General features: G+C 43.9%; 1 protein-coding gene across 1 annotated transcript in view; it reads right to left on the bottom strand.

Moving 5' to 3' along the window:
• The window catches only part of unc13bb (unc-13 homolog Bb (C. elegans)), a 157,160-nt gene that overhangs the window by 16,284 nt on the left and 113,707 nt on the right, over positions 1-27,169 (bottom strand). The window contains exons 13-30 of the mRNA XM_061262517.1: positions 24,449-24,523; positions 23,694-23,913; positions 21,635-21,862; positions 21,131-21,272; positions 19,949-20,118; positions 16,548-16,663; positions 16,005-16,168; positions 15,181-15,331; positions 12,821-12,889; positions 12,209-12,298; positions 11,751-11,888; positions 11,241-11,371; positions 10,577-10,662; positions 8,115-8,241; positions 6,913-7,009; positions 6,372-6,515; positions 4,665-4,742; positions 4,278-4,355 (exon numbers count right to left, since the gene is read on the bottom strand). Of these exons, the coding sequence (XP_061118501.1) occupies positions 4,278-4,355; positions 4,665-4,742; positions 6,372-6,515; positions 6,913-7,009; positions 8,115-8,241; positions 10,577-10,662; positions 11,241-11,371; positions 11,751-11,888; positions 12,209-12,298; positions 12,821-12,889; positions 15,181-15,331; positions 16,005-16,168; positions 16,548-16,663; positions 19,949-20,118; positions 21,131-21,272; positions 21,635-21,862; positions 23,694-23,913; positions 24,449-24,523 (2,304 nt within the window). The remainder of the gene's footprint in view (positions 1-4,277; positions 4,356-4,664; positions 4,743-6,371; positions 6,516-6,912; positions 7,010-8,114; positions 8,242-10,576; positions 10,663-11,240; positions 11,372-11,750; positions 11,889-12,208; positions 12,299-12,820; positions 12,890-15,180; positions 15,332-16,004; positions 16,169-16,547; positions 16,664-19,948; positions 20,119-21,130; positions 21,273-21,634; positions 21,863-23,693; positions 23,914-24,448; positions 24,524-27,169) is intronic.

The raw sequence follows: 27,169 nt of genomic DNA, 5'->3' as shown, positions 1-27,169 counted from the left end.
TTTCACAGATCGTGATGAAAATTGTAACAAAGAAAATAACTGCAAGCCAAAAGACTGAGAGTTGAGGTATAGACCGTGTGATGTACATTCCTTGGGGTTCTTGTGTCAAGCTATAGGTCCATACCCAAAAAAGTCCCCTGGACATACTGTACTGGTACACAATGACTACATTATATTCATCTGGCAGATGTTCTCATCCAGAGAAAGTTGTACAATGTAAGACAATGCAAGAGCATTCACCGAATTTACACAAACAAGACATAGACAATGACACTCCCTGAGCAGCAAGTGAAGATCACTAAAACAATAATGCAAGTTAACTATGCCAAGAACAAAAAAGCATATTCAAAATGCACACACGTTGCCTCTACAACAAGCCCTAAGAAGACAAACGTAAAACAATAAAAACATAATTTAAGAAACACAATAATAGTTGTGAAACCAGTTGGCTTGCTAGTGTTCATTTTTGTAGTTTTTTTTGTTTACTGTAGATGATGGCACAAAAATAACCTGGTAAAAATCATACTTTCCTTTATCCCATTATCTGTTGTCCCTGGCAACGGCAGGTGCCATTAATCTCACTACCAGTGTCATCTGTTGAGCTACACACTACGAATGCTGTCACTTTTTTGGTTTCTCATCCCAACAGGAGTTCTCAAGGGAGAAGATCTACAGGGGAAGGTTCTAGAAGAGGGGGGAGACAGCTTGACACAGCACCGCGCCTGCTTTCCTCAGACTCACCTCTGCTTCTGCATCCACAGACTGGTGCCAGAGAGAACAGGGGGGTGGAGAGGGGGAATTCAACCTCGTTACTCTACTGTAGCCTTCTACAATTATTCTACAATTGTTCTAAAAGTACAACATTTTTTTCAAGCTGCAAAATGCTTCCCGCTAATTTCACTGACCATAAAACTCATGAAAAACATTTGAATTCAGTTATAAATGTTATGGACAAAGTAATAAAACTGAAATTCCCAATGCGACAATAATACATTTCTGCTAATACTTTTGCATCTGAAGCTGTAGAAATAAACTATTTTGAACCCTTTTGGCGTTTATAAGTTTCCATATTTCTTGTTATCAATTCAATATTCCACACAGTAAAAACCCACCAAAAAAGAGCTTTTTGCCTGGACCTATATACACACAGTCCCAATATCCTACCGAACGCACGGGTAATACATTTATTTTCAGTAAGTAGCAGTTTTATGATCAAAAAGCCAAACAAACAAAATGGGGGTGAGGGGGCAATGGCAATTAGAAAGCGTGAGAGGAGGCATGTTTCATTCGAGCCAGCAATTGCCAGGTTTCTCCCGTCTGTGGTGAAGAAGATTCTCTCCATCCTGTCTGCGAATGTCCTCTCTATTCTGGCCTCTCCACGGACCCTCCTTCCCCTTTCCTCCGAAAATAAATGAAAAACTGTTCTCTCGGCCCAGCGCTCATCACCCTGACCATCGAGAGCGGCTCACTCTGACAAGCTCACACAGCCATTTGGCTGAGCCTGGTGCCGTTCACAGTTTTCTGTGGCAATGCCAAATTACTAACTTTCTTGCCACCCAATGCAAGTGCTTGAAACTTCTTGCTGCCACGGAAACAGCCAGGCTAGGGGGAGGTACTTACTCCAACCCCATCTGCTCCTGGCAGATAACACATGCTGCTGAAGACCCTGGCCAATGCAGTCTCCCCAAAGGTTAAACCTGCAGTATGTTATTTTTAAAAATTTGATTGGCGGGCAAAACACTTAAAAAATAACGCTGAACCCAGGCAAAATGGGTCACTGGTCACGCTTCGCCAAAAGCCACACCCACCTCTCCATTGCACTCCTCCGGCTCCACCTCCTCTGCCATCTTGAGAAGAGCAGGAAATGAGAAAGTTTAGACTGGGCTTCAAGGAGCTGGCTACTCAACCCTAGGCTTGGCAGGAATGGAGTATGTGCAGGTTTTTGAGCACAGCACTCAACCTCTTCAGTAGATTGCAGTCTCAATTAAAGCCAACACAGCTTTTCCCACCATTACTGAGAGCGCCAGTGGTTTAAGACGGGGGAGGAAAGGAAGGGCGATGGGTCACTACTCAACACTAGCGGGCTTCAAACAGGATGGGTCGGGGGGAACGTGAAGCCTAAATTGTTAGTAAAAGTCAAGCAAAGGCACAGAAGCAGATACAGGTTCCTCAAAGATCAGGAAGTCCAAACGGAATGCCTACCTTCAACTAATCATTGAAAGTGTGTACAAATAAATTCCTCAATATCTGTACACCACGCTGATATTTTTGCCCAAGATGAACACCAAGACCAATTTGATCAGTCTTCAGAAAATTCATTAAGGAGTGTGATCATGTGCAGTACTGGCAATGGATGGTCTTTACTGCGATATAGCACAAGAAACCATTACAAACCAGAAACAGTAGTAGTTAAGAAGCGGAGAGGACAGAAGGAACACACAAACTCAGTATCTGGTGAGCCTGGAGACTCTAATCCAACACTGTGGCCTCACAGACCACTCAGTCACCATTTTGTCACAATTGGCCAGAGGTGATTAAAGGGATAAGGGGATGACTCAAGTAGTAGGAGTTCTAAACCACAGGTGGACAGGTACTGCATTAGTATTCTATTCTAGCCTGAGTGGCGATCAATTCCCTTTCAATTCAGTTTACTTATTTTATTCAATTGACTGAATTGAACCGAATTGACCCTGGTTCTAGCCTCTACCTACCATGGCTTCCTCTCTTGCCATCTGGATAAAAGATATGTAAAGAGGCAATGGTTACTTTCATTCATAATCCAGGAAAGGAAGATACATACAACAGTCAACAGTGAAGACATGAGTCCACACAGAACATAACCGGCTTTCAAAGAAGTAAGTACAAGTGAACTAAAACGCGCTCAAATAAATAACTGCGTGCAAAAAGGAACAAGAAAGTACGTTTAAAAACAACAAATAAAACCAATGGATATGCTTTTTAAAAACAGTTCACAGCAAGTGGATTATCTAAGGGTACAGATCAAGAGCACATCTATATAAAGGTTGCAGGTATTTTCAGGCTAGACAGTGTTTTCGATGTCCTGAAGCGAGTTGCCAAGCAATAAGGTACGATGACTCACTGGGCTGTGTGTGTGTACTGTATGTGTGTGGGGGGATGGGATGGAAGGGGGGGGGGGGTTATGTTGTGGACTCATAGCAAATCTTAATTATATGAGGGACGGTATTTGTCCCTGTGTTTAGTAACAGCGCATGCTATCCCATTCACTGACACAGCCACCCAGACCCAGCAGGGGCACTAGACAGGAAGTGCTCCACAACAACAGGCCTGAGCGGGTAAACAAGACGGCAAGCACCTCTGCAGGCATACAGAATAAATATACAGAATGACAGGACTGCCTTTCTCCGTTATAACAAGTGTGTCAGACACATGCCACAGTCACACATGCCTTTATTGGTATTTTATTTTGGTTTTGGTATATATGGGGTCAATCGGTGGGGTCAATCAGAGCAAGCGGTAAAGGGAAAAGATTCAGCTTCCCCTATTCTTTGCAACAGGGTAGAGGACAATTCCATTTAAAACAGGCAAAACATGTTCTGAGGTTTTATCAATTAACTGAATTTTGATTAATTTCCTGAACTGATCATTTGAATTGAAATAGTATGCATCCCAACTCTGCCTACTACAGTCGCAAAGTCACAAAAGTCCTGTTTGCTAATAGACAGCCAGCAGATTCCACATTGCAATTTCATCACATTAGCAAGTTAGCAACCATCATATCCTAACAGAGCCACGACACAACACCTGTCCAGGCTGCTGTTCCACTGCTCCCTGCACATGATAAACAGTGCGGCTTCATTCATGAAAGGTCTCAACATTTTTCAGTGAAGACAACACGCACAAATATGTAAACGTCAAACATGTGAAACATTTCACACTGCTACCTTGAACAATGACATGGTGTTAGATACCCATTAATAAACTCAATTAATCTCCAGAACTGATGGAACCAAAATGGAGTCGACCTCAACGCTGGTCATAGCTCTGACCAAAACTTTCAGAAGATGGATTCAATATATCCTGTACCATCAAACTTCAGTTATTCTTTCTTATGAGCCAGACTGCCGATCCATAAACCCAATAAGGCTTTGTATCTGGAACTCTGAAGTGATAACCAAACCTACAGAGCACTGCTTAGACCTGAGCAGCCACAAGGTAAAGCTGAACAGAGGCCTCTGAAAGTCACTGGTGAGCAGCTGCATCATGGTTTTAGAGGACCCACGGAGTTCTCTCCTCACCTGTTTGGCTCCCATTGACTCAAACATCTTCTCCAGCTGAACACGTAGCTGCTGGACGTTGTTCATGAGGACGCAGGGCTGCCGGTCGAAGAGGGAGAGAGAGCCAATTAGTCGGACCCTGCAGGCCGCCGCTACCCAGCATTCTTTGCAGTGACTTATTTAATGAGCTCTCCTCTTGCCATGGATAAAATTGCTTCAACGATGGCCTCTTTTGAAAAGCAACTGTCTTATATAACTACGTAACTGATTAATCCTTTCTATTTGACCTTTTTCATCACTCTCAGACACCTTGGTGTGAAGAGTATGAGATGAAATAAAAACTGTCTGATTTATTTGTGGATAATTTGACAAACAGATCAGAAATATCCACTCAAATACTGTACTTACGATCTTTTCTTTGTCGCAGTAGGCCGGGAAGCTCTTGGTGAGAAGGGTACAGTACTGCTGCAGCACTTTGGCAATGGTCTGATGAATTAATTTTTTTTAAGAAAAACAAGATGAAGCACCTTATTGTAACTAATAATCACACTTCCTAAAACTGTGAGTCATTCTTTAATGTACCTTCACATCTGAAAAGCTAATTGCTTTGCAATAATAAAAAAATATATTATTTGTTTACAGTATGAAGTCGAGCGATGCAGGATATTTTATGCCTCCAGCTACAATGGTATAACATTTCCAAACAAGCTGCGTTGGAGAAACATGAGGTTTATTCATTATTAGAATGATAAATTCATCAATGATAAATAAAAAAACCACAAACCACATTAACCACAAACCTGTGATTGCTTCTATACCAGCCATAGTAAAGCCGAGATCAATTACGCAATGCTCTGATAGTAATGGTCTGCAAGTCTGTAGATGATCCAGCCTGGTCTGGGGTCAGTATTCTAGGTCAGTCAATTCAGAAAATGAACTGAAAAAAATGCTCATAGTATGCTCTGAGGACTTTCCAATAAATTAAATGTGATTTGAATTAATATCCTAAATTGACAATGTGGAAATGAAACTGACTACCAGCTCTGAACACTGAAACCTTCTGCAATGTATGGTATGGATGTCGGAACAGGCCAGGTTCTGCTCACATGACAGCATTGAACAGGAGCCATTCAACAGACCCTGACAAGTGCGGGAGTCAGTGCATTATAAGCCACAAACGACAAAGCCTTGTTTCTCCACGCCATTAATCGCCACCGTCTTTTCCACCCAAATTGCGGGAAGTGAGCTTGACAGCTCTTCATGAATTTTTCATGGGGCAGCACGGAACACATTTCTTTTGAAGGCAAAGTCAAAACGCCCGGAAACAATCCTTTAATAGTTCCACAGATGTCTCCGGGTTCCTAGGGTGGCCTCGGGGTTTGTTTTGCGCTGTTCATTTTTATTTAATGAATACGTATCGAGTGCCCATTATACAGTGCCACAATCCCCTGATGTATCTCTCCCAGCTCTCCCTCCAAGTCCAATTTCCACAGCCAACAAGCAATCTCAGTAAAGTAACTGAGGTGCTGGGGCAAATACTTTATTTGAAAGACTGTAATGTTTTCGAGTAAACATATCACTACATTTTTTAAATAAACGTTTTATTTTTTAAATTTTCATAACTATGTTTTGTTTGATTTAATAAAATAATACCTGCTACCAAAGTACTTCAAAATTCAAGGACACATTTGCCAGTCTCCTAAAGGGGAGCTAAGGATGTTTGTTTCTAGAGGTACTCCCCAGGACTGTCCCCAGGACTGTCAGCACTGTATATAAGCAGAGCAGATACTCTGTACTTTTTCAAACTAATGTTTTAAGCTTGGTGTGCATTTGTTGTCATTATCTTTGCATAATTCTTGATGTTTGAATTGTAGTGCCATTACCATCTGTCATTTCCACTGCTCACGGCACTTGCTTACGTTTTAATTCTTTATTTTTGATTTATGTGTTTGTTTTCACTGTAGCCTCTTCTTTTCTAGTGTAGAGTGGGTTTATGTTGAGCACTGCTTTAGTATTAATCATAATCATAATAATAATATTGCATTGGCCATAGTAGGATAACACATCGACAGCCTTTGCTTCCATGTGTGCCGGGAGTGAGTGGGGAGAGGTTACCTTGGCGAATCGGCGGCTGTAATGGGCCATGACCTTGGGGTCGGGACAGTCCAGTTTCTTGATGATCTCGAAGCTCTGGTTGAGCTGGGTGAAGACGTCCACCACGGAGCAGGAGAACAGGGCATGCTCTGAGGTCTGCTGGAACTGCAGGGGCCAGGGAGGAGGGGGAGGAGGGATGGAGGAGGAGGGAGAGAGGGTGTTTAGACATTGGACCACACCGATGATGAATTTACAGTGGGCACTCATACTTATAGAAGCTTGTTCCAATAAACCACTGTTTACATACACAACATATAGCTCTGGAAAGTACACCAGGGGTGCTGTTACTACTACATGATACCTACAAACACCTTCCACTCTCACACAAAACGGTTCCAAAACCATATCTAGTTCAAGGGTTCCGTGTTGGCCAAAATGGTTCTTTGCCTGGAAGTAGAGGGGGGTTCCATAAAGAACTGAAAAGGGTTCCTGTATGAAGCCTTTTTCTGAGAGTGTATAATGACAAACAGAATAACAGAAACACAGGATCCCCGGTACATACCCCATCCTTTCTGTCCCTCTCCAGGGCACCGTGCATGAACTCCATGGAGACTTCCTCATTCTCATCCAGCCACTGCAGAACAAACTGCTGGAACCACCTGGAGGGAGGGAGGGAGAGAGAGAGAGATAGAGAGAATGAGAGAGAGAGAGAGAGAGAGGGAGAGAAGCAGATGGGTAGAGACAGACCAAGAGACACAGAGAAAAGAGAGATCGATAGACAGATGCAGAGAGATGGATGGATGGAGACAGACAGAAAGAGAGAGAGGTTAGGTTACATAGGTATCTAGTGAATAAAGCAATACGAAGAAAAATAATGAGGAGCTGCCATAGACACAATCAATTTAACAATAAAATCATAATAAATCAGTATACTGAATACAGTGTAAGGGATGGGATAATGCTCACGCATTTCCTTGCAGTTAAGAAACAAAGGCAGTGTTGTTCTAGGTCCCATTTCACCACTTTGTCACACATTCATATTTTTCAGATTCTGCACACACTTCAGGGGGACTTGATGTGTGTTCTCATGTCAACGTAACTCATTATAATTTCACATTTTATGCAGATAAGTGACAGACTGAGAGGGGGAGAAGAGAAACAGAGAAATGGAGAGGGAGAGAGACTAAGAGACGTTAAGAGCGATGGAGAGGTTAACAGAGATTGAAAGACAGAAAGTGAAACAACGCCCAATCAAACAGCCTGAACCCTGAGCCTGAACAAATGGAAATACTGAGCAGTCAGAGCGTATATGCTGAAACGGGGTACATGTTTTTCAGGAGCACAATCATAAAACACAAAGACAAATACATACACAGCATAGAGAGAAATGTGCAGGACAGGTTAGAAACCCATGGTTCGGGCACCCCATATTTCACTGATGACGAAAAATAATAGTATGTGAAGAAAATCAACATATAGGTAATTCTGTTTTGGGTAGGAAAAAATCCCTTTGTTTCCTGAAAATGAAGTGTGTTAAGAAAAACCCATGCTGTAGCCACATAAACTTGCCGATTTGAAGATTTGTGATCATCTTAACTAGCTAGACAAGTGCATCTAAGTCATTTCAAAGCTTCCACTAGTGACGTTAATGGGTTCACAGTTAACATAAAACGTAAAACTGAAAGAAAAAAATGAGAGAGGGCACTACAGAGAGGGCAGCCGCCATGGCGGGGGGCTTTGGGTGTGAGGACACTGGACACTCACGCTGGGTAATCTGGGATGACCCCTTTGAAGGCCGGCAGGTCCTTGACGTACTCGTTGTAGAGCCACTTGACCTTGAAGTGCAGGTTCATGTAGTCTGCGCTCTTACACAGCTTGTGCTTCTCGTGCTCTGTGGACGTACCGGGACCTTGTTAATACACAAGTCTCACAACCACTACCGCCACACACACGACAAGTATCAACAACTGGAAGGTTTGCTCTGCTGCTTTTAAACCATCCTTTGGGTGCTGAAATAAAAGAGCAGCCAGCATTTACAAAAACATTGACTTCTTACTGAAAATGTGCAGGCTGTATTTCATTTTTTTAGAAGTGCCTCTCTGTGTGTTACCCAAACAGGAAATTCTACCATTCTACCAAGGAATTCTACCACTCTACTCTAACAAGCTAACGATCTCTTCAAGTGAACTTTCCAGCAGTTTTCTCTCATGGATGTGCGTATTAGATGCACCCGTTTGCCCTGCCTATCATCCTCTTGCAGGACGGGAAGACTGTATTTAAGCTGATCCAGCTGCCCGGAGAAGAGGAGATCCAGGGTACTGCCCTTTTCTATATCTCCGATCCACAAGGTCGCACACAGGCACAGGCGTCTGGAGGTGAGCTGGCTCTCTTCCAGCGCAATGAACTGCAGTTTCATACAACTCTTCCCAACGACCCTTTTCAGTCTCTTCCTTAAGTGCCTGCCTAGCTCAGGTTTAACGCTGAAACAATTAAGCAGTTTACCATTGAAAATCACAATTTAATGGTTTCCATTCATCTCACTCGAACTTTAGCTTAATTTGGTAACGTGTCACAAAGCTTGGAGATGGGGAGGGGTGTGGAACACAAGGGATGAAGAGCACTCCACTCTTACCGGCGTAAAATGAATGCCTTCGAATGCAGAAGGTGGAGGGGGCTAGAGGGGAAATGTGAAAACAAACAGAGCATGGTGACAGAGAAAGAGAGTGAGAGAGAGAAAGAGAGAGAGTGAGAGAGAGAAAGCAAGAGAGAAAGAGAGAGAATGGCAGTGTGACAGGTCATGAGGCGATAGGATAAAAAATAATTGTTGAATGTGATAGACATGCCAATCTAATGCCAATGTTTACTGATAATATATGGCCACGGTATATATGGCTAATCTACACATTACAACAACTAATAAATCAGGATTACAACAAACAGCTCGGCCTCCCTGGGAAACTTACTCGTACTTGCCATGTATAACTTAGGGAACAGAGGGAAGTGGTCTCCTGAGCAGAATACAATATTTTAGCCACACGCTCTGTTTAGGATCCCACATAAAGCCTTCATAAGAACTGCCTAAACCCCTTATAATGATATAAGTACAATTAATCACTTCTGTTGGGTATGTCATTATCCATCTCCAATATCACCTTGCAGTATGAAGAGATTTATGACATCTACGGCAACACAGCACAGGCCAGCAACACTACGACTTTTAGCAGGTTTCAAACGTTGTCCTTCTGCTTATGAACAGGGGTTCTGTAGTGGTTATGAAAAGCTTTAGTCTCACCCAAGACCCTTCAGACAAAGTGATGACACAATTTCTCACCCGTTTACTTCCAGATTAAATATAAATTAAAATTTTAATTAAATATTTGTAGCATATTGCTGGGTCCCAACTACATTTATCTTAAGTCTAACGAATTAAACTAATTTTATTTTATTTTTTAAACTAATGGAATATATCCTTGCTATTCTAAAAGCATTTTCTTCACACTGTCAAAGAAAGATGATCTAAGTGGATTCTACAGAAAGAGGGGTCTTGATCTACAGGTGTAAAAAAAAAACCTACTCGACTGGTGCCCTACAGCTTGGCTTACCCTTCTCCCGCTGATAGTGATCAATGTTATCCATAACTGAAAGAGATGTGTGAGGTCAGAGGAGGCAGAGACAGGGGGAGAGATGGAGGAGGAGAACTGGGAGCGAAGAAAACTAAAAAACCAGGAAACGGGGTATGACCAAAAAAAAGGGTGTTCCACGTCCTGCAAAACCAAGCACGTGTGCCACACACCCAAGTACGTGTGCCGCAAAACCAAGCATGTGTGCCGCAAAATCATCCAATTACGAACAGACGCCATGGAAAGCTAAAGTAAGGCATGGCATTATGTAAGTAGTGGCACATTTTATTGTCCAGGTGTGAGGGTCATTTTGAGGGTCATTATGGGTAGCCACAGTGAGACTGAGATATTTTTGCAAGTAAGCCCTGGAGCCTACATGTCTTTGGAGTAGCCGGAGGAATCCCACACAAGCACGGGGAGAACATGCAAACTTCATGTTAAGAGGATTGGGCTAGTCACTGCACCACTGTGCCTCCCATAAATGTGAACACGTGAAATAATCTTGACTTGTGAAAAACATACCCACATCCTGTTTAAAAAGTTCAAAACAATACCAAGGAAAAAACCCAATTATTAATTATAATAACGTAACAACTTCCGTCTCACCTTCCATAGCGTACTTCATGTCCTGGGAGAAGAGCGTCCACATCACCTCAGCAGAGACCTTTCCCACGTTCAGCTCCTGGGGGAACCTGGAGAGACAGCGTGAGGGAAGACCACTCAAGATGGCGGAACAGAGAATACTTAGCGAAACAGGTGCTGAACACACAGCGACTGTACTGTGTGAACGCAGACTGAAATCCAAGGGTTGAAAATTGAGCCCTGTGTGATCTGCAAATGGAGTCACTGCGTAGAGAGAGCAGTCATGTGCTGATTGGCTGAAAGTGGGGGTTTAGAGACGGCACTGATTGGTTGACAACCTGAGTATGACAGTGTATTCTGATTGGCTGATGACTGAATCATCAAACTGTGTACTGATTTGTTGAGGAATGTATGTGCAACCAGGACAAAACAGAGGAGCTGCTGGCAGTGCTGTGGGTATCTGCACAGTCTGACAGAGTGTAAGGGTGTATACGCTCCGATTAACTGACAGTGCAGCAAGAGTGTGTACTGCCTGACTGTGGCTGTACTGTAAGAGTGTCTACTGACTGACTGACTGACTGTGCTGTAACTATGTACTGACAGACTGTGCTGTAACTATGTACTGACTAACTGTGACTGTAAGTGTGTGTTGATTGACTGTGACTGCGCCGTAAGAGTGTGTACTGACTGGTTGAGGACCGGGGTGTAGGAGTTCCTGTCTTCCTCAATGATGGACACGATGAGAGTGATCAGCTTGGGCCAGAAGTCCAGGTTCTTGATGCTGGGGCCCTGTTCTTCCAGCGGCAGCTCCTCCTTGTTCTGAAACAGAGCAAACGGACACACCCGCCTCAGACCTCAAAACCCAAAGAAAGGCAATGTGTACAGCCATCCCCAGCACTGCACGGACCTTCCCTTTCAGCAAAAGGCTAATGGCTAGTTTTTTTTAAACTGGCATCTGGGAGATGGATACCCAGTGGAAGTAGCATGCTTGGGAGAAATAATTATTATGATGACTTCATCCATTTAAGCAGCACTGCAATTTCCGTAGATTACAGGCAACTTTAACAGAACGATCTACTGGCACCAGTAAATGTATTAGATGATGGACCCTGCTCAGACCACCAGGCTCTCCTCTAAGTACCCCCAGTAATGCAGCCCCTGGGTCATTGCAGTGCTGTGTAAATATAAAGGGACTCACTGGGTCTACTGGCTGGTACTGACGGCTGTAGAGCTCCTGGCAGTTGTTGAAGATGTACTCGTAGGTGGAGTTCAGACAGGCTTTCACACAGTCTCGCACCACCTGACTGGCCCTGGGGGGGCTCTGCAATTCCTGGACCTGGTCACAAGGGGGAGACAGTGAGCAGGCAAAACAGACAGACATAAGCCCATACATACAGTATGTACACTAAAGCACAAAGACAGACATACACGCACACATGCATAACGAACATGTACACTGTAGACACCTATACATTAAATGGAAAGATGAAACATGAAATTGACACTTAAAGGTCTGTTTCACAGTAGACAAAAAGCCGACAATTTCCCTCTCTCTCCTTTCCCAAAGTTGGGCAATGTCAATGTTTTTCTTCTCTGTCAATTTCCTTTCTACAAACTGTTATAAACAATAGTAAAAGACCACTCGAGTCTGCCTACTTTCATCCTGAAGAAGGTGATGCTCGTCAGGAGATCCACGGTGGACTTCAGGTCCTGCAGACGGTCCTTGCTGCTGGCAGGGAAGTTGTTCTGTCGGGAGAGAGAAGCAGAACAAGCACAGATCAAGTACAAAATATATAGACAACATGCTTCAACTGTGTAAAAATAATAAATAAATAAATAAATAAAGAGGCTGAAAGCATTCCACAAGCAAATTCTGCTTCAGAGGCACTTAAAAACATTCGCCTTGAGTTCTAGCTCTTTTAAATGAGCAGGAACCTCATATTTCTGCAAAAGTTAATAATCATCCCCTCCAGGGATATGTAGAAGGATGCAATGTGCCACGGATGGGTTTATAAACACGGTCTCTGGGTACATTCTGTCAGAGCAGCTTACGAATGATACAAGAATATGAAGGCAAACACGATTACTCAGCTACACCAGGCTCTGAGAAACATCAGCAGAGCGTTTTCGTGGGAAGCTGACCTCTAACTGCAGGCTGTCTGAAGCAGCTTCTGGGCAGAGGGTTGAAGGATGCTTTAAGGTGCTTTTAGCATTATGCCAGCGAACCCCAGCTGTGTGCCCATGAAGCTCACCCCCACACCAACTCACCCGGTACGTGGAGAGGTCGATGCGGAGAGAATTGTGCAGCTGATCCAGGAGCTTAACAAACCGCTCTTTCTGTTGAAGGAGATGAAAGAGGAGAAAAAGAGAGATGCAGAATTAGGTTGGACATGAGTGAGTCACAGCGGCAGGTAGAGAGAGAGAAAAAGACTTGAGACTTAAAAGATTTATTCCTCCATGGGGGTTGTTCATGTCACTTATGTATTTTAATACCTTAGCAACACTTGTCACTTCACTTGTCATGAAAATGAAGCACAGTAATTCAATTTAAGAGCGACAGAGAAAGAGAGAGAGCGAGAGAGACCACAGTCTATCAAGTGCATTAACCTATAGAATGTAGAATTCTTGGAGTACTTCAGAGGGAACCCATTCATATTCCCACAATCCCCACGTGCAATCGGCGACATTCTCTCGGAAAACCGCTCAGAGCGTTATGGAGGAGCATGTGGGGCGCATTTTGATGGGATCGCAGAGAGCGCTGGGGCGGCCAGCCATGGGAGACCAGCCCAAGGTCACCCGTACCCTGGGAGACCAGCCCCAAGGTCACCCGTACCCTGGGAGACGAGCCCCAAGGTCATCCGTACCCTGGGAGACCAGCCCAAGGTCACCCATACCATGGGAGACCAGCCCAAGGTCACCCATACCATGGGAGACCAGCCCAAGGTCACCCATACCATGGGAGACCAGCCCAAGGTCACCCCTACCCTGGAAGACCAGCCCAAGGTCACCTGTACCCTGGGAGACCAGCCCACGGTCACCTGTACCCTGGGAGACCAGCCCAAGGTTATCTGTATTGTGGGAGCGCCGGCTTTCTGTCAGGAGGGCAGGGGCCAGCAGATCAATCCCGACGCGGTATTAAAAATCAGGATCGATGCGCCACAGTACAGTAGATCAAAGCCGCTGAACTGTGCACAGGACACACACTGGCAGATCAAGCTGGAGCACCTGAAGCCTGGCTGTGGTATTCACCACAGAGTATGGACACAAGCTACAGCCATTCAGGTATCTGCTGGTATTTGGTGTTTCAGCAATTAAAGCTGCCCTTTCCACAAGTGTTGTACCATGTATTTTCAACACTCGTGCAGTGTTGATTGGACAAATTCAGTGTCATATATACCACTAAGACATGTCATGTGACATTTACATTCGTCCCACGACGCTTGTGGAAAAACGTTGTGCGACCAAGTATAATTCAGGCTTAAGGAATTTCAAGTCCCTCAACCCCAAACAGGTTGATTGAAAGGGTATCACACTAACCCCGCAGATATTGCAGGCCTTCAGGACTGGAGTTTCTCAGACCCCTGGACTAAAGCGTTAGAAAAAGGCAAGAAAGCTGATTTAGCCTGACAGCTCGGGAGAACGCCGAGGCTAATTACAGAAGTCTGCTGGGAATGTTCGGGGATACGATTAATCTCTGCAGTGGCGGTCGTAGCTTCTGCCACGGACAATTAGCTTGAGCTCCGGTTACAGGCCCAGGACATTAAAGAGGAGGGCAGCGGTGGGTAACAAGCGGTCCCACTTCAAAGATGAAAAGCAGCAACCAACAGCAACACAGACGCCCACGCTAACCGTAACAGCAACACAGACGCCCACGCCAACGGTTACAGCAACAACGCGATTCCGCTCAACCTGCCTTCAGATGGTCTTCAAAGCCGTGCGCAACAGGGAATGATTTTCCACACAAAGTTCAGCCAACATCACACGCATCTTTACAAGCTGTCATTTTCCTGCTGCTAATAGCTAACAGCGGCTATCCTGGAGATGTTCATTCATCATCACACCTTGACAGAACACAAGCCATCAACAGCTGTACTGCTTTAAGAAATGTGCCCCAATTATGTGGATAAAAGCTGAAAGAAGTTATCAGAACTGTTGTTATTAGATTCACAAACAGCAGTTTTAAAGCACATGAAGGTATACATATTCATGCTAGATCCTATTAAGGCTCAACAGTTAATAGGTTAATAGCTCCTAGGGGACCTTAATCTCTGGTCTTGATAGAATCATGATATTCTATTATGCCAAAAAACCTGCATTCCATGGGATAGATATTTTAAAAATATTAAAAAGATTATCCATGACAATAAGTATCCTCAGGAGGATATGCATCTACACACCTTATATCTTCAAAAAAAAGTGCATATCACTGTTCTCATGGTGTGGTGGGATGATTATGGGCCTAAACCAGGGATCAACAAATCACGGTCCCCGAAGGCCAAGAACTGCTGGTTTTCCACCCACCCTTTACCTGGGAGTGTGAAGACAGTCTGGAAACTAGGGATGGATTTGGATTTGAGGGCCAGATTTGAAGAACCCTGGTCTAAACCCTTTCTCAGGATGGTTCGTACCCCAAAGTTGGAGGCGGCGAAGCGGTCGCTGGCAGACACGTTGGTGGAGGCGGTGGTGTGGGCATAGAAGGCGTTGATGTTGGCCAGTAGGGTGCTCATCACTGCGGGAATGCCTGGACACATGTACTTGGAGGAGAGGCAGGCAAAGTGTCTGTGGAAACCAGCAGGGGGCAGCAATGAGCTCACTCACTCACAAATGATCACATTGTTTTCTGCAAATAAGTGATGAAATAAATTATACTTATTTGAGCATGATCATTTTTTGGTATTTTAGACACAGTATGCACCAAATAAATCAGCATTGGCTGAGTCCTCTGTTAGTCAACTTTGTCAGTGAACACAGCAACTAAAATAATCTATTACAAAGGCAGCCTGCGAGCGTTTGCGTTTGTGAATGAGACGTTTCGGCTGGGGCCTGTTCCAGACAGGCTCTGTGTCTGTTCAGAAATAGAGCTGTGATTTCATCTTCTTTGGGAGGGCATGGGGCAATCGCGAGAGCTGACCGGCCGCGTCAAATCGATGAAAGCCATCTGCCGAACGTCTGCTGAGAAAACAATCATCGCACTCACAGACTCGGCCGAGAAACAGGTGACCCGGGAGCAGGCGGGCGGCCATTTTGTGTCCGCAGCGAGAAAGCAATCAAGAGTGTGTTTACACAGGTACTGGAATAAATAAGGGCGGGTTGACTGTGGTAAAGTCAGGGGTTCGGGGGAGCAGGTTCTGACAGACATAGATAAGAAGTTTCTCATACCCAACATGAGAGTACCAAGCCAACAGAGATAGAGAGATGGTGAGGGAGGGCGGGAGTGGGGTCCCAGACTCACGTCATGGCCTGGTAGATGGACTCGATGCCGTAGCGCATGGCGAACTCGTCCACTACTTCCTGCGCCACCTCGTCGAAGTACACCTTCCACGCATCGTCGCCCCGGGCGTCCGGGATCTTGACCACGCCCTGGGCCATGATGTCGGTGGTGTGGTGGAACAGGTTCTGGGAAACACAGGCAAGAATAGTTGCTATAGTAGGCCCACACATCACAAAAACAAACATATATGTAAATAACACATATGTTTAATAACAAAAGTAAATACTCAATTTGGCTCTATGAACACAAAAGTAAATATGTATTTTCTTTTGTGTTCATAGAGCCAAATTGAGGATTTACTTTTGTGTACATGGAGCCAAATTGAGGATTTACTTTTGTGTGCATGGAGCCAAATTTAGGATTAACTTTTTTTTTCATGGGACCAAACTATGAGATGGCATGGGCCAAATCTGGCCCAAAGCCTTTAGCTAACCTTCCCCTGCAATATCCTGTTGGGCAGATGAAGGGCAGGATTAGCTCAGAGCGACCGGTGCAGATCTTTACCTCGTGCAGACAGGTGTACTGGACATGGTACGGAGCCACCTTCTCCTCCCCTTTGATCTCCACGCTGATCTGCAGACGGATGGCCCCAGACACCGCCGACTTGTCCGTCCTCTTCTCTGTGAAACAAACACAAATACCACACTGACCCAAAAACAGCAGCGCCCACACAGTATGCTGACCCAGGAGCAGCAATACCCAAACACTGATCAATGAACAGCAATACCCAAACACTGATCAATAAACAGCGATACACAAACACTGAGCAGCAAGCACAGGAAGTGACATCACAGAAAATCACGGACTACACATAAGTAATACATATACTGCACATGAAATGAGAAAAATGGGAAAAAAATATATGCAGTAAATTCATTTTAATTGTAATTTGTAATTTCCATTTTAACTTATAAGGGGGCAAGTTTAATGACAAACAGATTTAAACATATAAATGATAAAATAATAACAGGATAATTTCAGCCCACTGACTTCAGATAAGAAGATTTCATCTGGGTCACCTCGGGAAAATAAACCATCTGTCCCACCCCGGTGATTTTCATGGCAGCAACATTATCACACTTTATTACAATAATTAGTATGTGTCATGGATCGGTCGATTTCCGATCAGGATTGGACCGTAATTAAGGAAGGAACCATCCAACTGGTTTCCACAGGAACAGAGGGGAAGACAGTGAGTGGGGAGACACAGAGAGAGAGAGAGGGGGGCAGAGGAACATAATGAGCAGGAGAGAGAAGGAGTGAGAAAGGGAAAGAGAGTGGGGGAGAGAAACAGAGAGAGATAGGGAGAGAGGATTGGCAGGGGAGATAAGGACTAAGGAGCAGGATAGAGAGAGACAGAGTAAAGGAGAGGGAGCGGTGGAGAAAGGTAGGGAGAGATGGAGCAGGAAAGAGAGCACAAGAGGGGTCAGAGAACAGATATCATCTCTCTCCACCAGCAGTCGATCAAAGGCAGGAGCCATTACGGCGGTTCCCTAAATCAACCCCTTCATTTCCCTCCTCTGAGAGGCAGGGTGAGGGCGACCGTTAGCGCTCCTTTAGATCACTCTGCGAAAGGAACTGAAAAATGGGTTTGGCTGCTCTATGACTATAAATCTATAGGCAGAGCGTATGTTGAAGTTGACATTTTCAAAATGCGTGTATAGGAAGGTGAAGAGGCCTGCTGTTTTAACACAGCTGGCTTTGCATCGGATGGTCTCGGTTTAAGCTTGTTCGTATTTGGGTTGGGTACGTTTGAGATTTTGCTGATACAGATGCTGAAACATTACTTGGTCCCGGTGCCTAAACGGTGCCTGAAGCAATACTTTCAGTAAAATAAAGAGCAAACGACAACATTAAAGAACATATTTTTAATGTAAAGACCAGAAATTCAACAATTGTTTGTTTAAATTACACTTCATAAAATGTATAATTTATATTTTTGACATTTTCACTGAGTTTAACAGCTTGCTAATGGTACCAGCTGTCACAGACAGAGTTGAGTTTAAAATTAGGCGAGCAGGACAGGTACAAGTACAGCTTAGAGAGCGACTGACAGGAGGAAAGACGGGGGAGTGGTAGGGACTGCACACATCGGGAGAAAGAGCAGGCCTTGGGGCTCGATGGATGGGGGTGACAGGCAGTCAAACAGGACTAATGGAGCATTCAGGGACGTGGCTGCACCCCCCACCACCCCCGCCCCAGAGAGGGGCTATTAGGAGTCTGAAAGGTCTGTTGGTGTACAGGCAGGTGTGGAGGTACTGGCAGGTGGAGGTATGGGGATGGGACACACACCTTGTAGACTAAGATGCACAAGGCAAGATCAATAGAGCACAGAAAAGCGTTTGGATCGAAAACAAATATCATTTGAACCCAGGTCTGAATGTGGTTGCAATAAAATAGGTAAGGAGGGAGAGAGAAAGTGGAAGAGGAAGAGATAGACCAACAACGCTGGGTGCATGAGCAGTGGCAGGTGCAGCTCAAGTGGGGTTTAACCATATATCTATCGTGTGAAAATCCTTTTTCTGAGTCTGAAAAAGCATGTCCTACAGGCTTTCCATCAGTATTCTGAATCTATTGTACATACTGAATGCTTTTGAAAACAGACCCTGACCCCCACCCCCACCCCCCGCCTCTCCTTACTTGCAGATTTTGATTCCAAAGCCTAAATATAGTACACTTCATTAAGCTTAATTACTAATTAATTGCAGGGGTAGCAAATGAACAGAGGGCTAACACAATGCACTCTGCATAACTGAAACATTGTCCAGATAAAATCAGGAATTTTCTGAGGCCAGCATGGACTCATTTGCAGACAAAAGACTTGTACATCGTGTCTGAGTGAGGCAGACAGGCAGCATTTTCCAATCTTCCAGTGATGCACTCTGGTCACTCTACCAACAAAAAACGCTTTCACAGAGCCCAACGTCCTGGACCGTGATGTCAGACAAAGCCGTCACCCCTTAAAATAGCAACATTTGGGGCAATGAGGACACGCACTTCCCTCTGACAGGCCAGGCAGGCCCACAAAAGAGCAGATATGAGAAATACACTCTGCTTTTTATCAAGAGGAAGAGGAAAGGGGCAGAAATCCCAAAAAAGGCCTGCCTCTGGGCCCGTGGGACCTCTTCACAGGAGGTTGGTCAGTGCACTTCCCAAAAACCATCGACCCCAATGGACCGGCCTGGCCCCAGGAACGCCCCACCCGCGGAAGGGCCAGGAAGCCGCAAACCGTTTACCAAGACTCACCGTTTAATTTCACTCAGTTCCGGCATCACAGGGAACTACACAACGAGGTCATGGGTTTGGATTCCACCAAAATTATTTTCTGCGAGACTGAACTGAAAGCCTGAATTATGACTGAATTACAATAGATGGCTGAGAGTAGTGGTCCTTAAGTAGTGGTTTGAGTTGATAGGCCTTGGATAAAGGGGGAAGAGGAATTCTCTTTCGATAACATCTTTTACAATCAAGGGCATAAAAGGATTACCATGGAGTCTATCTGCTGCACCCATTTGCCTGTCGCTCTCTCTCCCTCCCTGCCTTCCTCTGTTCCTCTCTCCCTCTCTTTCTTTCTCCCTCTCTCCCTCTCGGTCTCCAACTCGCTTCCAAATCCTCCCTCCTTTCCTCTCTCTTCCCCCTCCCTCTCTCCCTCCACCCACATACAGTACATGCCCAAAGACTGAGGCCATGACCACAGTTTCTCTTTAGTGCAGGGGTCTGCAACCATGGTCCTGGACAGGATGTTGGTTTTTGTTGTTTCTCTGCACTTAATTAATCAGTTAGAGCAGCTGATTACAGAGTTCATTTTCGGTGCTCACTTCGCTCACACCGGCAGAGTTTGTGGTTCTTCAGGACCAGGGTTGGAGAGCCCTGCTCTAGGGCAAGGACCAGGTTTGAGTACTGACCCAGGTTGTACCAGACATCCATCTCCCCGCTCAGCGTGCGGACCTCGATGATGCTCTGCCCCAGGAAGTCGTCGGACTCCCTCTTCAGCCGCTGCTTCACCCGCGACTTGATGTCATCGTCCTCATCCCACACACGCACCTTTATGCGGTCCGACGAGTTGTGGCACTCGCTGCAGGGTTTAAGTGTCACTCACATCATCATAAAACATTGACAGTCATTGCTACATCACTGACCCCTGCTACTCTCAAAACGGTGTGGGCAACAATCCTCTTTTGTCAAGAAAAGAGGTATAGAAGAACACTCAATGACTAGAATGTCATTTCATTTAATCATAAAACCTGAAATGAAAGAGCATTCAAAACTGCTTACTGTGACTATTCTAGTTAAACACTGGTCACCATCTTGTCTTTGACAGCCTTAAAATTACTGGAGTTATTAAAAAAAAAAGGTAGGTAAATCCCATTCTGAAAAGACAAAATGAAAATATTTCAAAAATGCACGGAAATAGTACTCATCTTGAGTCTACATTTCATAAGGGGATGTTTATCTTATGACAAGAGGCTAGTCTGGAAAGGAAATAGATTTTAGGCTCTCTTAATTAACTGTAATCTTGTAATGGGAGTTTGTCCATTGAGGTAATTAGTTTGTCAGGGCAGTTTCCTTGTTCAGGATACAGCTTTATGGATTGTAATGTAATGTCATTTAAGGAGACGACAAGCACAATGAAGCTGTTATTTCAAGCTATTTGGCTTCCTGCCTGAAAAGTCATTCCGAAGTGGTTCTGAGAATCTCCATGCCGACAGCAGGTGACATTTAGAAATGTGATTAAGTTCAGTCAGCTAGTGCCAAGGCCTTGGGTTACAGAGTCCAGACAGCTATACACATTCTACTCAATTACAGGAAAATGGACTTCCCATTGTAGTAGATCAAACTGGATTTCTCCTTAACAATGACTGAAAGCAAGTGCTCGAGCACATGCTTACACATTCATACAAACAGAATTCCAGTTGAGTTTAACAATAACTAAAACTAATTAAGGACCTAAATTAGGCTATTTAATTGGTCTGCAGTTATTATGGTATAAAAACACAAGAATACAAGGCCCACTGCACTGTATATATGTCTAAAGCCATGGTCTAATTAGCCGGCTTTCAGAACAGGAAGTTCAGAGGAAAACTCACAAGTGGAACTTCTCCTCCCAGACCGGGTTGAGGTTGCCATAGATGGTCTTGGTCCTCTTCTTGGTCTTGCCCACTTGGACTGTGACGTAGGGATCACTGGAGCCTGTCTTGTCCTTGGCCTGGAGCCCCTGGGCACAAAGCACTGCACAGCAAGAGAATCATACAATGTTAGTTGGGTAAGTAAATGTAATGTAATACTGTGGACCGATGAGCACTACTTTTGGCCCCATGCATCCCACATCACCCAATGACCAGTCGAGCCCATTGGTGATCTTGGCCGGATACTAAGGTTACCTGTGATGGTAATCTTGGCCGGACACTAAGGTTACCTGTGATGGTAATCTTGGCCGGATACTAAGGTTACCTGTGATGGTAATCTTGGCCGGATACAAAGGTTACCTGTGATGGTAATCTTGGCCGGATACTAAGGTTACCTGTGATGGTAATCTTGGCCGGACACTAAGGTTACCTGTGATGGTAATCTTGGCCGGACACTAAGGTTACCTGTGATGGTGATCTTGGCTGACCACTTGGAGGTGCCATCCAGGACGCTTTGCTTGATGGTCTTCATCTGCTGGGCGTGGATGACCTTGCTCACAACGAAGACGTCACGGATCATGTCGAAGATCTCCGGCTTGTTGCGCTCACGGATCTTCATGCGGTCCTTCATGGCCATGATGATGTTCTGGGTGCGGTCCTCAGCCCCGTGTTTGGAGCTCTTCTCTGCCGCACCTGGAGCAGGTAGGCATCAGAGTTTAATACAGGGTGTAGGAACAATAGGACTACAATTCCATACATTCCTCATGTGACATAGGAAACTCCCAGCTGTGATTTCCTGTAGTACTGTAATTCAATATTGCACTACAAGGGGTTCCCAAACATATTTCTGATGCAGTCCCAAATGAATGCTTACAAATTTAAGCGACCCCAACACCCCACCCTCACGCACCTCATGCCAAACAACACCAGCTAACCAAGACTATATTGGCGATATAGCAATATATCTTGAGCCTCATTGCTTTATTACAGCAAAAAATGTCATCCCCAAAAATGTTCAGGTGACCCCATCATCAAATCAGGCAACCCAACGCGGTTATGGGACAGTGCCTGTTGCCCAAAGGCTGTGGGTTTGATTCCCAGAAGGGGCACTGCTATTGTACCCTTGAGCAAATGTAAACAGCCAGCGGCAACTGAAGTGGACAAAAAGCGAAATAATGAAACATAATGTAAGCTGCGTACGTCGCTCCAGAGAAAAACATCTTTTAAATGCTCGACAAGCAGATGCCCATTCCCAACCAGCCAGAGAGAAAGACATGGAAGGGGTGAATCTGGGTTGCCGGATTGCACTGTTAAGCCCCTCTGATGATCAAAGAAACATTGAGAAAAGGGCATGCCTACCTGATAACCCTGAGGAAATATCTTCTTAATCTAGCAGTAACCCTGACAACATGAACTGATACCATCCCACCAAGACTGCCAACTAACTAGTAGACTGAAAACTAGTATTAGCAACTGAACAATTCCATTTAACAGCCAGATTGAATCCCCATGAAACAAGAACTCAATGACTGCACTGAAATCGCTTTGTCTAATTTCCTGCAGTGAAAACAACCCACTGGAGGAGAACACTCGGCTGTGGACACGGAAACAATGCTGCAATCCGGAAAGTTCTTCCAGACCCGTATATCATCAAATAAGTTAAACATTTATGCTAAACAAAAGGCTCTGGCTATTGATCTTCCCCGCCGACCAAGGCTATTTAATTAATTATTTATTTCTTGAATGGATCTGCTTCCGTTACATCGACCCGGCCCAGCAGCATTTCATAAACAACTGATATGAAGTCCAGGCAGCGCGTGCTCACTAATAGGACATCAATCACAATATTGTGCTCGGGGAGAAAACAACGGGTACAGGGACATGTTAATGAACTGCCAAAATACTTCTGACAGCTCCACGGACAAAAAAAAAACCTCAAAGCAGCGTCAAAAAAGTTAACAAGGGATTTCACTTGTAAACGAGCGAACAAAGTGGACGTTCCAGTCCATCAAAAGTGACTGGCTTATCAATAAAAACGGTACCTAGAGAGTGCCTCTCCACCAAAATCCCCTTTCCTTTTTATTGGCCATCAAGCCAACATCAGTCCTTCAAAGGCTCAAAACAGTACGATGGACGAACAGAGACACTAAAACCACCGGTGTCACTCCCCCCTACAGGTACCATCCCGCCAATGGCTACTCATTTTCAGCCCTTCTCCGCCCATTTGCACCCCTCCCCAAATGTTATTAATTTATTAACCTTTATTTATACAGGATATGTTGACTGAACATGCTCTTTTGACCAGCCTAAACTGCATGTCTTCGTATTGTGGGAGGAAATCAGAGTGCCTGGAGGAAACCCACACCAGCATGGGGAGAACATGCACACTCCACACGGAAAGGCCTTGCTGTGAGAAAACAGTGCTACTCACTGCACCACCTTGCTATCCAATAATCTCCACCAATCCATTTCTACCCATCCCCACTCTGCCCCAACCCCCCGACCGACGCCACCCAGAACTCACGCTGCAGGCAGTCGGCGTTGAGCAGGTCCTGGCACTTCTCGTGACATTTGACCCCGCACTCGGTGCACCTCATGCCCTGCCGGGCGATGCCCCACAGCAGCCCCTCGCACTCGTAGCAGTAGGTGGGCGTGGTCGCCGTCCACACCTCGAAGTTGTGGGGCGTGGTGCAGGAGATGGGGTAGATCAGCGCCTGCAGGGTCTTCTTGTAGACATGGTTTTTCTACAGGGAGGGTGTGAAACAGACACTGCATTCAGGAGCACAGTAAACTGAACTCAAGTGTGCCTGTCCAATCATCTCACATCTGAAGCCATGATAAAAGCATCAGTCAGGTGAAATATTGTGTGATCATTACACTAACTGTTCATGAACTGAAAAATGACAATTGCTTTAATGATATTTCAACTGAATTCAAAATCATATCTGAACTGACATGACATGAGTGTGCACTGTTTATAATACAAGGGTAGAAGGACTGGGAATCATGATTAGAACCATAAGTGCTCCTGGGGCCTCTTGTCAGCCTGTAAAGTTGAGGAGGACCACTGTCAAAATAAAAGCGCAATGTCTCTGGGCTATGATGAATACAAGGGCACCCTGAGTCAAAATAAAAACAGAAAAGCATAATCTTTCAAGGCTGAATCAATATAACAGTGTAACACCTCTCTACCATGATGAATGCAAGGGCAGTCCATGTCAAAATAAAAGCGTAGCATTTCTTGGCTGCAATGAGAGGCAGCGGCAGAAGGCTACTCACCAGCTCCTCATCCTTGATGGATGACCGTGTGGCCATGGCAGAGGTGATTCCGGCCTTCCTGGACTGGACCAGGGACTGCACATCACAAGGCAACAGTTAGCCCCCCCCAAACCAGCCTAATGTTACCTCATCAGACACACAACAATATCGGGCTGGGGGTCAGTTTCTCTTGCGTTCAGCCAGTTCATGAAATTAAAGTTCAATTCATCAATAAAAAAAAACCCATCCAAATAATCAAGAAATTCCATTAATTTTCATTAATTTCCTGAACTGATGAAAAATGCAAAGGTAATGACCCCAACCCTGCTACTGAGATCCGGTAGCTTATGACATGAAACCCACTCAGCACATAATTAGCTCGATTATAACAACGGTCATCCCACTGACCATCTAATTTACACAATGGTTCAGTTAGTCTCTTAATTTGACATAGAAACTTCACTTTGGCAGTGTTATGCAACCAGGGAAGTGGAATATGATTACATTAATGCAGCAAAGAAAGTAAACATTTAAAAACATTCATGTAAAAATCAGTTTGTGAACAGCACTCTGACTAAGGAGCTTCTAGGAATATACACTCAGTGAGCACTTTATTAGGTATTTATTAGACTTCTTTTTTAGACTTCTACTGCTGTAGCCTATGCACTTAGAGTTATGATGCATCGTGTGTTCAGAGATGCTCTTCTGCATACCACTGTTGTAATGCATGGTTATTTGTGTCACCTTGCTGTCAACTTTGACCAGTCAGGCCCTTCTCCTCTGACCTCTCTCATTAACAAGGCGTTTTTGCCCACAGAACTGATGCTCACTGGATGTTTTTTGTTTTTCGCACGATTCTCTGCAAACTCTAGATCCAATTGTAAGAGAAAATCCCAGGAGATCAGCAGTTTCTGAAATACTCAAACCACCGTCTGGCACCACAGTCAAAGTCACAAAGATCTAATTTTTTTCCCCATTCTGATGGTTGATGTGAACAATAGCAGAAGCTCCTGACCCGTATCTGCAAGACTGTAGGCATTCCACTGCTGCCACACAATTGTCTGTTTAGATTACCACATGAATAAGTAGGTGTACAGGTATTCCTAATAAAGTGCTCAGAGGGTGTATATTACTAGTAGTCTCCTTAACTCTGACTTACTGAAACAGATATAAACGACCTTCACTGCTCATTTAAAATCTTTAAAAAAAACAGAAGCCAGGCAGTATCTGTGTCTGTTTGCCTTTCATGCTAAGTGGCAAATAATTAAGAACCCTGAAGGGACAAAATAAACAAAATGCATGAAATTGTGTAACCGTGAAAAGGCTATGTGCTATGAGCTAGCACCATGCCAAGTATACACCATCAGATGACACATATAGATCATTTAAAGACAGTCAAACGGAGCATTGTCTCCATGTTACACTTTTTGCACAAAATAATGATTTCAGAGCTCCTTCCATAACACACTTAAACAGCAAATAAAATGTTCTCCCTATTTATTATTCTCAATTACCAAAAATTGGTGATGACTTTTTAAATTTAAGTCTTGTTGAGAAGATTTTATTTTTTTCTTTACACTGGTTTCCCACAACGACAATCAATGACAATCCCATTCTTAAAACAAGACTGCCGTGTTATAATAAAGAAGAATAAGGAAGAATTAAATGTAAAAAATACATACATTAAGTACAGGTGTGTATATATATTGTGTTTAATGAAATGCAAAAGATTTGCATTTCATTAAACGTTCAGGGGCTTTTAGATTTTCTTTTCTCGTCAATTCAAGAATGTTTTATTTACATGACATATTACAATGTAATTTATGAACCATTTTCTCTTACAACCATACAAGCACTTATATGTTAATTGGATGCCAGTAAGAGGTTTTTCATCACAATAATATATAATACGTATGATTACAACGGAGGTAAACCTGCATGACTTAAATTTCACTTCTCTCTAAGAAAAGAACCAGGTGTTTGGTGAGACAATCATGTGATTACTGATGTCCAGTAAAGAAGATTCATTCAATCAGAGGGAAATCAAACCATGACTGATATCAGGAAGCAACTAAGCTTCATGAGTTTTCACTTTATTGATTGTTATGGATGAGCAGGGACACATTTTCATGTATTGAATTGGAATTGGAAAAAACAATACAGACTATATTTAAAATAGATCTAAATCAATATCTGCCAGATGGGGTCAATTATATTTAAAATTCTGTCAATTCAGGAAATTCATTTGTTTGAAAATCTCTCCAGTACACGATGCCAATTTATCAATTCATATACTGATTATGTCTGAATTGACTGAACTAAAATGAAGTGACCCCTTTCTTTGAGTGATGCAAATGGATGGGTAGTGCATGTGTGTGCTCATGTGAAAATGTTTGTGAAACACGGCGTGTAAAATCCAAAATGTAAATCATATATTTACCTTATGAATCTGTTTGCAATTCATTGAGTAAATATGAGCTGTATTTGACAAGAAAATAATAGATCTTTTTGGAAATGTATGTTTCAGACCATTAATACAGAATATTTCGCGAAATGATCCAATTGAAAAAAAGATGTCAGTTACACAATTCTACACACATACACACATATGTTTATATGTGGATGTGTCAACCTAGTGTTCATAAATATAATGATATTCTGTAAGTCTAGAGCAGAAATATATTATATAAATATAAATATATATTATTTTTTGGATTTTACATTGCCACCATGCACTCTTTC

The sequence above is a fragment of the Conger conger genome, chromosome 12 (genome assembly GCF_963514075.1).
Source record: "Conger conger chromosome 12, fConCon1.1, whole genome shotgun sequence".
NCBI lineage: Eukaryota > Metazoa > Chordata > Actinopteri > Anguilliformes > Congridae > Conger > Conger conger.
Note: the sequence above shows the minus strand (reverse complement) of the source record. Positions and strands in the feature narration are given on the sequence as shown.